Here is a 14,140-nt window from a genome sequence, read left to right on the forward strand (position 1 = left end):
TTTACTTTAAATTGCAAGTTTTCCACCAATAACATCCTCATAAATCATTTAATTTTTGCTTTTCTGAATTTTTAAAAATTATACAGCAAGAGGCCATTTGGCCCATCATATCAAAGCCAACTCTACTAGAATAGTTCAATACTAATCATATTGCCCCACTTATTCTCAATTTTCCTCTGTTTCAAATAGATTCCATGTTCTCTGCTTCAACCACTTTTGTGGCAAAATATTGTACTGTTCTAATTACCTACTACAAAAGAGAAATGTCCCCTAACTTGGTCAACATTTCAATTGATGCCTCATCATTGGCTCAACGAACCAAGGCAATAGTCTTGCCCATTTCAACCTATCAAGACTCTTGATAATTTTTAAACAACTATTATGTCAACCTCCATTATTATGTCCGCCTCGGCACTTTATTCATACCGTTTGTTGCCTCGACAATTCCAACACTCCTGTCTGGTTTTCCACATTCTCCACATAAACTCGAGGATATCAAAAACTGCTGGCTGTGTCTTCACTAGCAGCATATCGGTTCTCCGATTGCCCCAGTTCTTGAAAAGCTACATCAGCTTCTAGTCAAACATCATTTTAATTTTAAAATTCTTGTCCTTCTTTTCAGATGCCTCCACACTGTGTGTGTATACACACGCGCGCACACACACACACACACACACCACTGTAATCTCCTCCAGCCCTCTAATCTTGGCCTTTTGTGCAATCCAAATTTTGATTGTTCCACCTTGTGTGACTGTCGTACAGTTTTTTTTTTACAATGCTCCTGTTACAATGCTCCATTAAAGTAAAGACACTATAAGTGTGGTTTTTTTTTTTTTTTTGCTCCATTGAAAATAGTCTTCATATGTCCAGTCTCCTCTTGACTGTAATTTCCCATCCATGGTGTCATTTTGATGAATCTTGTAGGCATTCTCTCTTTTTGGTTTTCATGTTCTCTCTACAAAGACGTTCCCCAAAGTTATACTCTAAATGTGGCCTAATTAATTTCATGCAGTCTTATTGCATTCTCAATTCCAAATGTCCTGTCCTGTATCAGTTATTGTCACATTGTGGAAATCTTGCACTCAGAACTTTTTTCATTGTACTCTCTCTTGCTTTAACTTACATAGACTTAGAATTTACAGTGCAGAAGGAGGCCATTCGGCCCATTGAGTCTGCACTGGCTCCTGGAAAGAGCACCCTACCCAAGGTTAACACCTCCACCCTATCCCCATAACCCAGTAACCCCACCCAACACTAAGGGCAATTTTGGACACTAGGGGCAATTTATCATGGCCAATCCACCTAACCTGCACATCTTTGGACTGTGGGAGGAAACCGAAGCACCCGGAGGAAACCCACGCACACACTGGGAGGATGTGCAGACTCCGCACAGACAGTGTCCCAAGCCGGAATCGAACCTGGGACCCTGGAGCTGTGAAGCGATTGTGCTATCCACAATGCTACCGTGCTGCCTCCCCGTGTGTGTGGGTTTCCTCCGGGTGCTCTGGTTTCCTCCCACAGTCCAAAGATGTGCAGGTTAGGTGGATTGGGCATGATAAATTGCCCTTGGTGTCCAAAATTGCTCTTGGTGTTGGGTTGGGTTACTGCTTATGAGGATAGGGTGGAGGTGTTGACCTTGGGTAGGGTGCCCTTTCCAAGGGCCGGTGCAGACTCGATGGGCCGAATGGCCTCCTTCTGCACTGTAAATTCTATGATAATCTATGAGAATAAAATTTACTTGTTCATCTTTGTATTTCTGTATTTTCAGAAAAAATCCCGCAAGAAATTGTGCATCCTGATTTTAGTTCTCGCAGTGGTTGGTGTCATTTTGGGCCTCATCATTTGGTGGGCATCCAAATAAAGAGCTTCCATGGAAAACACTGAACCTCTCTACGTAGGGGAAAAGTTGGAACTGTACACTTAACGCAAGTCAATGGACAATTTTCTCTGCCAGCTCATTGAGGGTGTAACTTATGAATATGTTGTGAATTTCATGAAATGAGAACCACATGAAATGAGAACCAATATCTAGAAAGCAGTTGCATCTATTTTATGTGCACAATAATGTAATATGTACCCCTTGTTTCAATATGTTTGTGCACTGTGAATTTAAAAGAACTTCTACTTGCTTAAAACAACAGTCTGTAAAGCTATATCAAATGTGTTTTGTAATGATGTGCAAGTGGCTTGGACTTTGAATGTCACTCAGCTAGATTTTACATTTGGGGGAGTCTAACATGGACAATGATCCTTTTTTATCAATTTTGCAAGTCAAGAAGCTACTACCACTGCTCTCCTCCTCCATCTGGTCAGTACCACTATGTAATTTCCTTGTCAACATTGTCCTAAATTTACCTAATGCTTTACAGTGTTAAAATATGGATTATCCATCTTTTTGGCATCTATCACAATGCCACTAGATCATGGATTTTGCAGTGATGCATTTTTAAAATTGGCAAACATTAGATCACTGATTCCTGACCAGTGATTTGAAAGCTGAAACATTGCCATCAGACTGTTTCTGTCAAATAGATTTGAGTTGATCACCATTTTTTGTTTGTTTGTTCCTTGTTTGTCTAATATAATGCAGGCATGTACTTTGCAAAATTCATGTGGATTTCAGTCTTCCAGTTTTTCAGAATCCTTTTGTTTCGATCATTTCTGCATTTTAGTTTTCCAATGGTAGCATTCCAGGATCAAACCACGGGGCTTGTGATGAAAAGTTTTAAGTTGCCTTTTACAGCACTGTCAATTGTGTTTGGCTTGAGTAGAGTTGTGCATTAAAATATGAATATATTAATGATTCTTCCAATGTTATGGCTTAATTCTGGTGCAGCAGCAGAGTGTGAGAAATGAATGATGTCACCCTTAAAACCTCCTTTCACCTTTTTTCTACAAATCCATTAGCGCCTATTTGCCTCAGAGCAGTACACCAGATTTGTTTTTAAAGAGCACTTCAATTTGTTGGTCTAATTTCTGTCCACAAGGTAGTTTAGTTGGAACAGAGGGAGCATGTACGGCGTGTCATCTTTGGTTAGGTTGGGGTGAGTTTGATTATTTAATGTAGGTGTCATTACTTGATATGATAGACCGGTGAAAATCAGTCTAATAGTGTAGAGCTTGTGGGACTCCCTCGAGACCTCCTGCTGAATACAGTGCAAGACATTTCACTGGAACTGGTCACCATGGTAATAGAGCCTCTGGTCAGAAATGGGGTTGGGGTAGAAATTGTAAGCTAAACTTCATCCATAGGATGACGGATGAAAAGGAATACACATCTCTAGTTTAAGAGAAAGTTTGAAGAAGTCCATTATAAAGTTAGGTGTCTTTATAGGAAAGGCTTTTTTCCCCACTTATCTAATCATGCACATTTCTCAATGCAAAAATAGCACCAAGCACCAAGATAATCTGTTCTGAATTTTTCAAAATGCTTTTCCCAATGTGCTTTCACAGATTGAATATCTATGCACTCTATTGTTTTTGCAGAATGCAATACAAATAACTCCATTGTGGTGAATATTTTTGTTTGGGGCCGTGTTCAGTTAATGTCTACTCTTAGCCATTCCATTCTCTGTACTATACATTTGTATCACATATGAAAAAGCCAATATTTGGCTAATTGCTTTTGGTATTCTGTTATGAATAAATGTCCCCTTCAGCCTGATTGTGTAAATATTTGTATTTGGTAATCTGAGTAAAATTATACCACAGATATGTAAAGTGTGGTGTGTACTTGGCAGGTTCTCTATAATTCATCAGAATCATAAAATCCCTGCAGTGCAGAAGGAGACCATTCGGCCATCGAGTCTGCAGCGTACCCAAACTTAGTCGCCCAACCTATCTCTGTAACCCCACCTACCTTTGGACACCAAAGAACAATTTAATATGGCCAATCCACCTAGCCTGTACATCTTTGGACTGTGGGAGGAAACTGGTGCACCTGGAGGAAACCCGTCCACATATGGGAAGAATCATAGAATCTGCAGTGCAGAAGGAGGCCACTCTTGGAAAGAGTACCCTATGCCTGTAATCCAATAATCCCACCTAGTGTTTTTGGACACTTGAGGACAATTTAGCATGGCCAATCCATCCAACCTGCACATCTTTGGACTGTGGGAGGAAACCGGAGCATCTGGAGGAAACCAATGCAGACACTGGGCGAATGTATAAACTCCATAGTCACTGAGGCAGCAGTACTAACCACTGTGCCGCTCCTTTGCATGTTTTAAAAAAATTATCCAGCTGGCCCAGTATCAGCCACTTTGGAATGTTGTCAGAGTTGACGTGCCAAACTAATATTATTGCCCCATGTCATGTTAACCAACCTGCTCAAGATGGTTGAAGATGTGATTATGACTCTGTAGAAAGATTTTCAAACCTGCTTGTGCCTTTTGTTTTTACATGTCTTCAGGATTTGGTGATTTATTTATTTCTCCACCCTCCTGTGTCTTTCTAGCCAAATGATTGCCCTTCAATTTGACATCATATCATTGCTAATCCATGGCACATGTTTAAGCACTCAATTTAAGCACTGTCATTGAAGTACTTTCCAGATGGCCTTTGAAGGAGGTAGAAAGCAAAACATATTCTGGACATGGAGGAAAAGTCCATTTGCCTTCGAGCTTGTTATAACCACTCTTTCAATGCCTCAATACATCATTAAGCTGAAGATTTTGCCATCATTTTCCATCAGACTTGTTTTACAAAGAGCCATGAGATCACTAACCAGTTAATTTTTAAAATATATACGGTAAATCCTCAAGTTGTAATTGTGTTCTTGAAAATTGGTGTTCTTGAAAATTGATGAGTGAATTATGGGTTCCCATAAAAATCATCTGTATTGAAACTTGAGTTAGGTTTCCGTTGTAGGAATTCAAATACTGTACTATCCCTGCACAGCACAACATTCCCAGCTGAAGTAACCTGCAAAATGAAATGTTACTAAATATAAAAAAACACTAAAAATTGAAGAGCTATGGGACTAGTTGGGATAGCTATTGTATTTCAAAAAGCTGAATGGTTTCCTGTGTTGCATAATTTGATTGTTCCCCGATTAGACACAAGTAGCCGGGGTCTGACCTTTTCCCTAGACTGCACAGAAAATTTCTATTGTATTTTCCTCTATTTTCGTCATACAGCAAAATGCATTAAAAAAACTCTTAACTTTTCAGTCATGAGACACTTTTCCACATTTTCACGTATTTCTCTTTTCTCTGGCACGGTGCATTTAGTTGCCCCAATGATTTTTCTTCCCAAGCATTCTTCACCTTTTGAAAATATTTAATCCTGTGTCACAGGGCTGCCAATCTTCAGATGGCTTTCCAGTATTCTCTGTGAATTGTCACAGATTCATGTCAACTGGCTTTCTGGTACCTGACTATATTGAGCTGCAATGAATGCACAGCTCCAACATTGACGCTTGCAAATTGGAAAAACAGGCCCTAAAGAATAAACCACTTTAACATTAAACCGTTTTAGGCAGGGTGACTTTAAACGAGAGACTTACTCATATTTAAGGAAAGAATGTTGGTTAAGATTATGCAAGCTTCCTGCCCTTCGGTTAGGCTTTTGTAGTTTTCTTTATCAATTGGAACAAACGGGCAGTTATGAATTTGGTAAAATGGCTTGAAACAGACTCTAACTCATTGCCCAGTGTTAAGCAATAAACCCAATTTTCCTCATTCTGTTACCTCAAGCATTAACTGTTCATGCTTTCCTGTCACTTCTGACTTTACTAACTTTGTTAGAAATTGAGCTGAAAGATATCAATAAGGTTGGGTAATTCAGAAATAGTCAACAGGCTAAAACCAAGTCTGGAGATTGTGAGAAAGACCAGTTTTTAAAAGTTTGTTTTATCGGATTAGAGTTAAACTTTTTGAAATATGGCTAAAGACAATTGATTCCGTTCATTTTATTGATTGCTCAAAGATGAAGTGATTTTACACCCAGAAATGATTTTCAACTATTGTGACCCATTAATCTGTAAGCTCAATTTGTTTCCATGATTTGTGTTTTATGAACAAATTCTTTGTCCTGTATATCAACTGCCAACAGTGTAGATTTTTTAATGCTCTGTAAGCTCATTAAAGTTGGCTATTAGGATTGGAATTGGATTTGGATTTTGTTTATTGTCACGTGTACCGAGGTGCAGTGAGAAGTATTTTTCTGCAAGCAGCTCAACAGATCATTAAGTACATGAAAATAAAAGAAATACATAATAGGGCCACAAAGTACGCAATGTAACTGCATAAACACTGGCATTGGGTGAAGCATACAGGGGCGTAGTGCTAATCAGATCAGTCCATAAGAGGGTTGTTTAGGAGTCTGGAAACAGCGAGGAAGAAGCTGTTTTTGAGTCTGTTCGTTCATGTTCTCAGACTTCTGTAGCTACTGCCTGATGGGCAAAGTTGGAAGAGTGAGTAAGCTGAGTGGGAGGGGTCTTTGATTATGCTGCCCGCTTTCCCAAGGCAGCGGGAGGTGTAAATGGAGTCAATGGATGGGAGGCAGGTTTGTGTGATGGCTTGGGCTTTGTTCACCTCTCTCTGAAGTTTCTTGCGGTCTTGGGCCAAGCAGTTGCCATACCAAGCTGTGATGCAGCCAGATAGGATACTTTCTGTGGTGCATCTGTAAAAGGTGGTAAGAGTTAACATGGACATGCTGAATTTCCTTTGTTTCCTGATGCAGTATAGGCGCTGTTGTGCTTTCTTGGTGGTAGCGTCGATGTGGGTGCACCAGGACAGATTTTTGGAGATGTGTACCCCTAGGAATTTGCAGCTGCTAACCATCTCCACCTTGGCCCTGTTGATGCTGACAGGGGAGTGAGTGTACAGTACTTTGCTTCCTGAAATCAATGACCAGCTCTTTAATTTTGCTTGCAAAACATTAAGGACATCTTCAAAGAAATTGCATTTTTTTAAATGCAGAAATGATATAGAATTCTCAGACCTGAGAGCTAGCTTTTAGTTCTGGTGTGGTGTTCAATGTATTTTGTCAGTATTCCAATAATGCTGCCTCACCTGAAGAATATACTTGGAGACTGGAGTCTGTTTGACCAAGGGTATGGTTGACTTCCACGAGAAACCTTTTCCCATTTCAAGAAACTAGATGCAGGAAAAGAACCCGCATTTCAATATCGTATCATGCCCTCAGCAATCTCCCAATGCAAAAGGAGGAAAAGAGCTTTTCAATTCATCCCATTGCCATGCTTTTTTTTAAAAACACAGTCCTGTCAGTTTTGCATGTTCCCCTAGTTTTCCATATTCGCCTATACAAATATGCTTTTGAAAGTTATGAATTGAATTCCATATGGTGCATTTATTGTAGCAGCTGATCCTCTTACTCTTTATAAAGAGTTTAATTTTTGAATTGTGTTTGCTTGATCTGATGACCAATTTATAAACTATTAATGTGTATGTATAAACAGCCAATGAACAAATTACTTGAGTTTTTTTCTTTGGTGGCCTGGCTGCGAGACAGATATTAGACCCTGGCACTCAGAGTACTATCATGGGGTCTTTAACATTGTTTCATCCTAACAACATAAGAAATAGGAGCAGGAGTGGGCAATTAAACACATTGAGCAAGATTCTCTGGTCTCTGCGGCATGTTCCTCGGATCGACCTGTTGTTGGCTGGCAGTGGGATCTTCTGGTCCCACATCTATCAATGGGATTCCCCATTGCTTCCACCCCACGCTGCAGGGAAATCCGCAGCGGGCGTATGTCATCGGCAGGACTGGAAGATCTTGCCGACGTGGGCAACGCAAAGATCTCGTGCCCCCCCCCCCCTTCCCCCCCAAGCATTCACCATCATGCCATGCAATCATGGCTGATATCTCAGCTCCAATTTCCAGCCCACTCCCCTTATTCCCTGGATTTTATAAGCAACTGAAAGATTTATCGATCTCTGCTTGAATTTCCTCATCAATAGAGAATTTGTAACATCTGGGGTAGAGAATTCCAAAAGTTCACAATCCTCTGAGTGAAGATATTTCTCTGCAACTCAATCCTAAATAATCAATTATGCCCTCCTGTTCTAAATTCCCCAACTATGAGGGGGCGAAGGGGGGTAACAGCATCGGGTGTTTACCCTGCAAGTCCCTTCAGAATCATGTATGGTGCAGTGACCATCACCTCATTCTTCAAACTCCAGAGAGGCAGGGCCCAATTTACACACACAACCAGCTTCTCGTCTCAGGAACGAATCTTGTGAATCTTCGCCATGCTGCCTCCAAAGGCAAGTGTATCCTTCCTTAGTTATAGAAATCCAGGTGTGATGTTGGGGCTGGGGGCAATGTGGGTGGGCGGTCCGGGGCAGCCGATGTGGGACACTACTTTGCCAGTCCAGGTCTGCGGGCTGAGTCCGCCATGGAGCATGGCACGGCAGCTGCTGGCTGCCACTGTGCGCATGCGCGGTCTCTGAACTGGAAGTGCTTGGGGACATATCAGCAGCGAGAGCTCGGGCTGGAGAATCCTGCTCCTCAGCTCCAAGTGCACCCTCTAGTGTCAAAATGGGATATTACAACTACTAATTGCCCCAGGCTTAATTCCACCCCCCCCCCGTCTATCTTTTCCATATTTTCTATCGCCTACAAGCAATGCCTTTGAGTATGGGGAATAAGCTACAAGTTGCCTGGATTCCTTGGCAACAGCCAAATATACATAGATTTGTGAAATAGTGTCCATTGTTTCATTCCTCCTCCACTATTGGGTATCATGCTTGTGCTTGGGAAAGAATTGCCCATAATTATTACTTGCTGCTCTGACGACAGCACAGCTGCACCCTCTACCAAATCCCACTGATGTTTTTTGGTTTATACCTTTTTCCAGCTAACATTGAGACAGCTGCAGCTAAAAAGTGCAGCTATGGGCGGCACGTGGCACAGTGGTTAGCATTGCTGCCTGAGGCGCTGAGGACCCGGGTTCGAATCCCGGCCCTGGATCACTGTCCGTGTGGAGTTTGCACGTTCTCCCCGTGTCTGCGTGGGTCTCACCCCCACAACCCAAAGATGTGCAGGGTAGGTGGATTGGCCATGCTAAATTGCCCCTTAATTGCAAAAAAAAAATTGGGTACTCTAAATTTATTTATTTTGTTAAAAGTGTAATGTATACAATGTAAAACACATTCAGAGTGTCAAAGCTGATGAACTGAGCTAAGAACCTACAAATGAGGTTAAATTAAAACTAATTGGGCAGACGATGCAATCTGGGATTCATCATAAGTATGATGCACAGTAGATTAAAAAATGGGAAAAGATCTGCTTCATAATTAGCATCAAGCCAGCTTAGAAATTTTTATATTTAATTAATAAATTGCTCTAAATTATAGATAATACGCTTGTACCCAAGTAACGTGAATTAATGTTGCAAAGTAAATTCAGCAATTTAAAGCTTAAATTTGAAGCTATTTTCCTTTGTAAAATTATTATACCACATCTAATAGCAATGATTCTTAATTAAGTTAGTCTTTTTAGGAAATAGGTTGCTTTTAAATATATCTGCTTGGCAAGCGATAGTTCAGAATGTTTTTGAACCAGATGCACCTTGACGTCAGAGGTGAGGTCTGGGTATTGTTGCTGTTTTGTCAGATTTTTAAATTATGTCAATGTTCTACTGTATCTTGCTTATGGAAGATGCCAGATGCATAATTATTTGCTTTAAGAAGTACAGCAAATATACCCAATTCTATGTACATTTTATCACTTTAGCAGGATGGAATTAAAAAGGAATAGGAGGAAGCCTTTCAGCCCCTTGAGGCTGTTCTGCCATTCAGTTACATCATGGCTGATGTGCATCTTAACTCCGTTTTTTGAGTAATACAGTGTGCCGTGGTTCGCACTGCAGCCTCAAGGCTCTGTGGACCCAGGTTCGATCCAGGCTCTGGGTCACTGTCTGTGTGGAGCTTGCATATTCTCCCCATGCTGGCGTGGGTCTCACCCCCACAACCCAAAGATGTGCAAACTAGATGGATTAGCCATGCTAAATTGCCCCTTAATTGGAAAATAGAAAATTGGGTAGTCTAGTTTTATTTTTAAAATCTTAACTCCGTTTACCCACGTCTCACGGCGCTGAGGACCCAGGTTCCATCCCAGCCCCGGGTTGCTGTCCGTGTGAAGTTTGTCAATATTTTTGTGTCTGGTAAAATGTCCTGGTGATTTTTCTCCAGGGTTTCATACAGCAGAGTCCTGAAGATTGATCTTCAATTCCTGGAGACTCCGGGCCAATCCTGGAGGATTGGGAACGCCATCCAGGCAGCATATTCCTGAGGATATTGAGTATTATTTTAAAAAAAAGGAATTAACTAGGAACGATGAAACTAGTTTGTTACCCAATTTTAGTCAGTGAGATAGACAGTACTACCCCAGTCAGTCTTTGTTGTGTGCAAATCAGCTGTACTCTTTGTCTCAATATATGAAATGGAAAAGTCTTTGTGTGCAGTTGTACTAAGCTACAGATACACTCTGCTTGCCGGTACCCAACACCACAAGGGTTTGATGCCTTATGGGAATTTATTACTGTTGGAAAGCTGAGTAAAAAAGCAGAGTGTGTCAACACTAATAGAGGATATTATACACAACGGTGAAATGCTGTTAGATTGATGAGCCCAATCCTTCTGCTGCAGCTGGACACCAACAGAAATGAGCATAAATTGGCAAAAGAAAATCAGCAATTATTTTGAAAAATTTTAAAATTCAAATACCTTTCTCCCCTGCCTCTTTAAGGATGATCCTCATTAGTTAAACACCAGGATCACCAGCAGATGGTGCCCTTGCATCAGTGATGAAGCTGCTGGATCTAATAAATACCTCCATCTGTTTTATTGTTAACTTCCTAACCACCAGGGGTGCAATCTTAATAGGGATGAAGCATGAATGTAACACCTGTGCTTTGTAAACCCCTCGTGTATATACTACGGAAGTTTTAATAATTGAACGTGTGTGGAGCTGTAGTGCTAATTAGACTTTTCCTTCAGAAGACAAACCAATGAATAAAATGCACTTGCTGCTATTCAGAGTAATTGATGGAGTATTTCCTCACAACCAATCTGTCCTCCACCAAATCGCTTCCAGTACTAAGACTACAGCTCCCGTCTTGAGCCCCATGCACTCACCAGTAATGTTTGAACATAAAGGGCCGGCCATTTGAAACGGAGATGAGGTGAATATCTATCACACAGAGGGCCCTGAGTCTCTGTAACTCTTCTTGAAAAAGTGGGGGAAGCAGAGTCTTTGAATATCTTTAAGACAGGTGGATAGATTCTTGATAAGCCTGGGGGTGGTCGGTTATCGGGGGTGGGAGTAGGTGGGATGCAGATTTGAGGTTACTATTGAAGTGTTGGCTAGTGTAGACTTGAGAGATGAACAGCCACTTCCAACACTGATGAAGGTTCAACTCAATTTTAACAACTTCTAACTAACTAACACACGATGACTGTGGATGTAAATGATGCTGACTTAAACTAGAGACCTAGGCCTTGTCCAAACCAGTTGATTCTCTCAGCACGTGTTGTTAGTCTGTGCTGTTGATTGGTCCCTGTGTGTGTCCATCAGTGTGTGTCTGCACCATGATATACTGCTGTATATTATGACATCCCCCCTTTTATAAAAAAATGTTGATATAGGCCTGTGATAATAAATAGTGTGGGTTTGTGGAGAATGTACCTAGCTACGTGTGAGGTGCGAAGACATATGTACAAAGCTATATACAGGGAACAAGACTATTTACAGAGGAAGGTGCCTGGTGCAGATGACTACCATGAACTGGAACAAGCAACGAATCTATTTACAAATCACTGGATAACGAATGCAACAATAAAGGAAATAGAGGGAAAAAAACATTTCAGAGAGTCCACATGTGTACAGAGTTCATAAGTTCAGTCTCTGAGGTGGGCGACGAACTCTGGTTGACCGCCTCAAGGGTGGGGCAATGGCTGGCGCCTCAGGAGCCGGGAGGGCTGCAGTACTGTCAGGGGCAGGCAGAGTGACTGGAAGCGCCACACAGTCCATGGCGGGATCAGTCGAAGAGCTGGTCGGAGGATCCCGTGACGACCCTGGAACCAGGCGAAGAGCACGCCTGTTGCTTTGCCGAATGGATCCATCCGGTAAGCGGACTGGGAAGGAGCGGGGGGAGCCACCTGCCTTAGAACGACAGCAGGCACAGACCAGCCACCAACCGGGAGGTGGATGCGAACCTTGTCGCACGGATGGATGTCGGGAAGGTCAGCAGCCCGTGAGTCGTAGCAAGCTTTCTGCTGCAGTTGAGACATGTGCATGCGGTGGAGCACGGGGACATAATCGAGGTTGGGAGCGAGAATGGATGGCACCGTCGTTCTGAGGGTGCGGTTCATTAGCAGCTGAGCAGGCGACAGGCCGGTGGAGAGCGGGGTGGAGCGATAGGCCAGCAGAGCCACATGGAAATCTGAGCCGGTGTCGGCAGCCTTGCTGAGGAGCCGCTTAACGATGTGGTCCCCCTTTTCCGCCTTCCCATTGGATTGGGGGTATAGGGGACTGGACGCAACGTGCTCGAAGTTGTACAGTCGGTCGAAGCCGGCCCATTCCTGGCTCGCGAAACAGGGGCCATTGTCTGACATGACCATCAGCGGAATGCCATGTCGGGCAAATGTCTCCTTACAAGCCCTGATCATAGCCGAGGATGTGAGATCGTGCAGCCTGATGACCTCCGGGTAACTGGAGAAGTAGTCGATGATGATGACGTAGTCCCTGCCCAATGCATGGAACAAGTCGATGCCCACTTTGGTCCAAGGCGATGTGACGAGCTCATGGGGCATCAGGGTCTCCCGTGGTTGGGTGGGCTGAAATCGCTGGCAGGTAGAGCAGTTGAGCACCACATTGGCGATGTCATCATTGATGCCCGGCCAGTAGACTACTTCTCTGGCCCTGCGGTGGCACTTCTCGATTACTAAATGGCCTTCATGGAGTTGCTGCAACACTAGCTGCCGCATGCTTTGTGGGACGATGATGCAATCCAATTTCAGGAGCACCCCGTCAGGTCATCGCGGACGTTGTAAAATTGTGGGCATTGGCCCATGAGCCACCCGTCTGACATTAGGCACATCACTCGCTGCAGAAGTGGATCAGCCGCTGTCTCGCGGCCAATTTGCGTCAGTCGTGCATCTGTAGCTGGCAAATGGGAGGCTGCAAACTGAACGTGGGCATCTATTTGGCAAATGAAGTCGTCATGATCACACGGAGTTGTGATCGACCTTGAGAGGGCATCAGCAACGGCAAGGTCCTTGTCAGGGGTATAGATCAGTTGAAAGTCGTACCTGCGCAGCTTGAGTAGGATACGCTGGAGGCGAGGCTGTAGAAGCCAGGTATTTTGCAAATTCATTGTCATAGTTTTAAAGTAACACAGAAGTCTGATAAGACAACCACTTTTCATTACATTTCTCCAAGGACAAGGGCTGAATCCATGGCAACGAGGTGGCAGGAGTGAAGGTTCTACTGTTTTCACACCGTTCGAGATTAGGGTGAAACACATCCCATGACTTGCGGAAGCTGCTGAAACATTTTAGACTATGTTGCCTTGTTTTTAATAAATGGACAGTTAGAACATCGAATCAAATATATATTTGTTTCAAACATTCTCAAAACAACAATTTTATAAAAGCAGCATAATTTACTTTACTAGATTGAAATAGACAGTTTGAATTATGTTTTTGGAGTCATGTCCAGCATGGCATGACGAGATAGCATGAGGCCTCCATTGTTACAGTAGTCAGGTCAGCATGAAACCAGTTTTTGCTGGCTTTGACAATGAGTTTGCAAAATATGTGTTTTCTTTAATTTTAAAACTGGGGCTTAATATTTACGCTTAAACAGCTATCTTTTACCTATATTAGGGTATTAGAAATACCTGGCTTCTACAGAGGTGTCATGTCACTCAAGTCCTTTTTGATAATATTTACAAGGGGGCGGTGGTCGGTTTCAACCGTGAACTGCGGAAGCCCATAGACGTAGTCGTGGAACTTCATGACTCCAGTGAGAAGGCCGAGACACTCTTTCTCAATTTGCGCACAGCGCTGCTCTGTGGGAGTCATCGCCCGCGATGCATACGCAACGGGGGCCCATGACGAAGTCTCATCTCGTTTCAGGAGCACTGCACCAATCCCCGACTGACTGG

General features: G+C 42.8%; 1 protein-coding gene across 14 annotated transcripts in view; it reads left to right on the forward strand.

Moving 5' to 3' along the window:
- The window catches only part of LOC119965368 (syntaxin-12-like), a 45,897-nt gene extending 42,183 nt beyond the window's left edge, over positions 1-3,714 (forward strand). For all 14 annotated transcript variants that reach the window (XM_038796079.1, XM_038796052.1, XM_038796063.1 and 11 more), the window contains one exon: positions 1,769-3,714. In XM_038796079.1, coding sequence (XP_038652007.1) covers positions 1,769-1,861 — 93 coding nt within the window. In that variant the 3' untranslated portion in view covers positions 1,862-3,714. The remainder of the gene's footprint in view (positions 1-1,768) is intronic.
- The last annotated feature ends 10,426 nt before the right edge of the window (positions 3,715-14,140 follow it).

Source organism: Scyliorhinus canicula, chromosome 1, assembly GCF_902713615.1.
Source record: "Scyliorhinus canicula chromosome 1, sScyCan1.1, whole genome shotgun sequence".
Taxonomy (NCBI): Eukaryota; Metazoa; Chordata; class Chondrichthyes; order Carcharhiniformes; family Scyliorhinidae; genus Scyliorhinus; species Scyliorhinus canicula.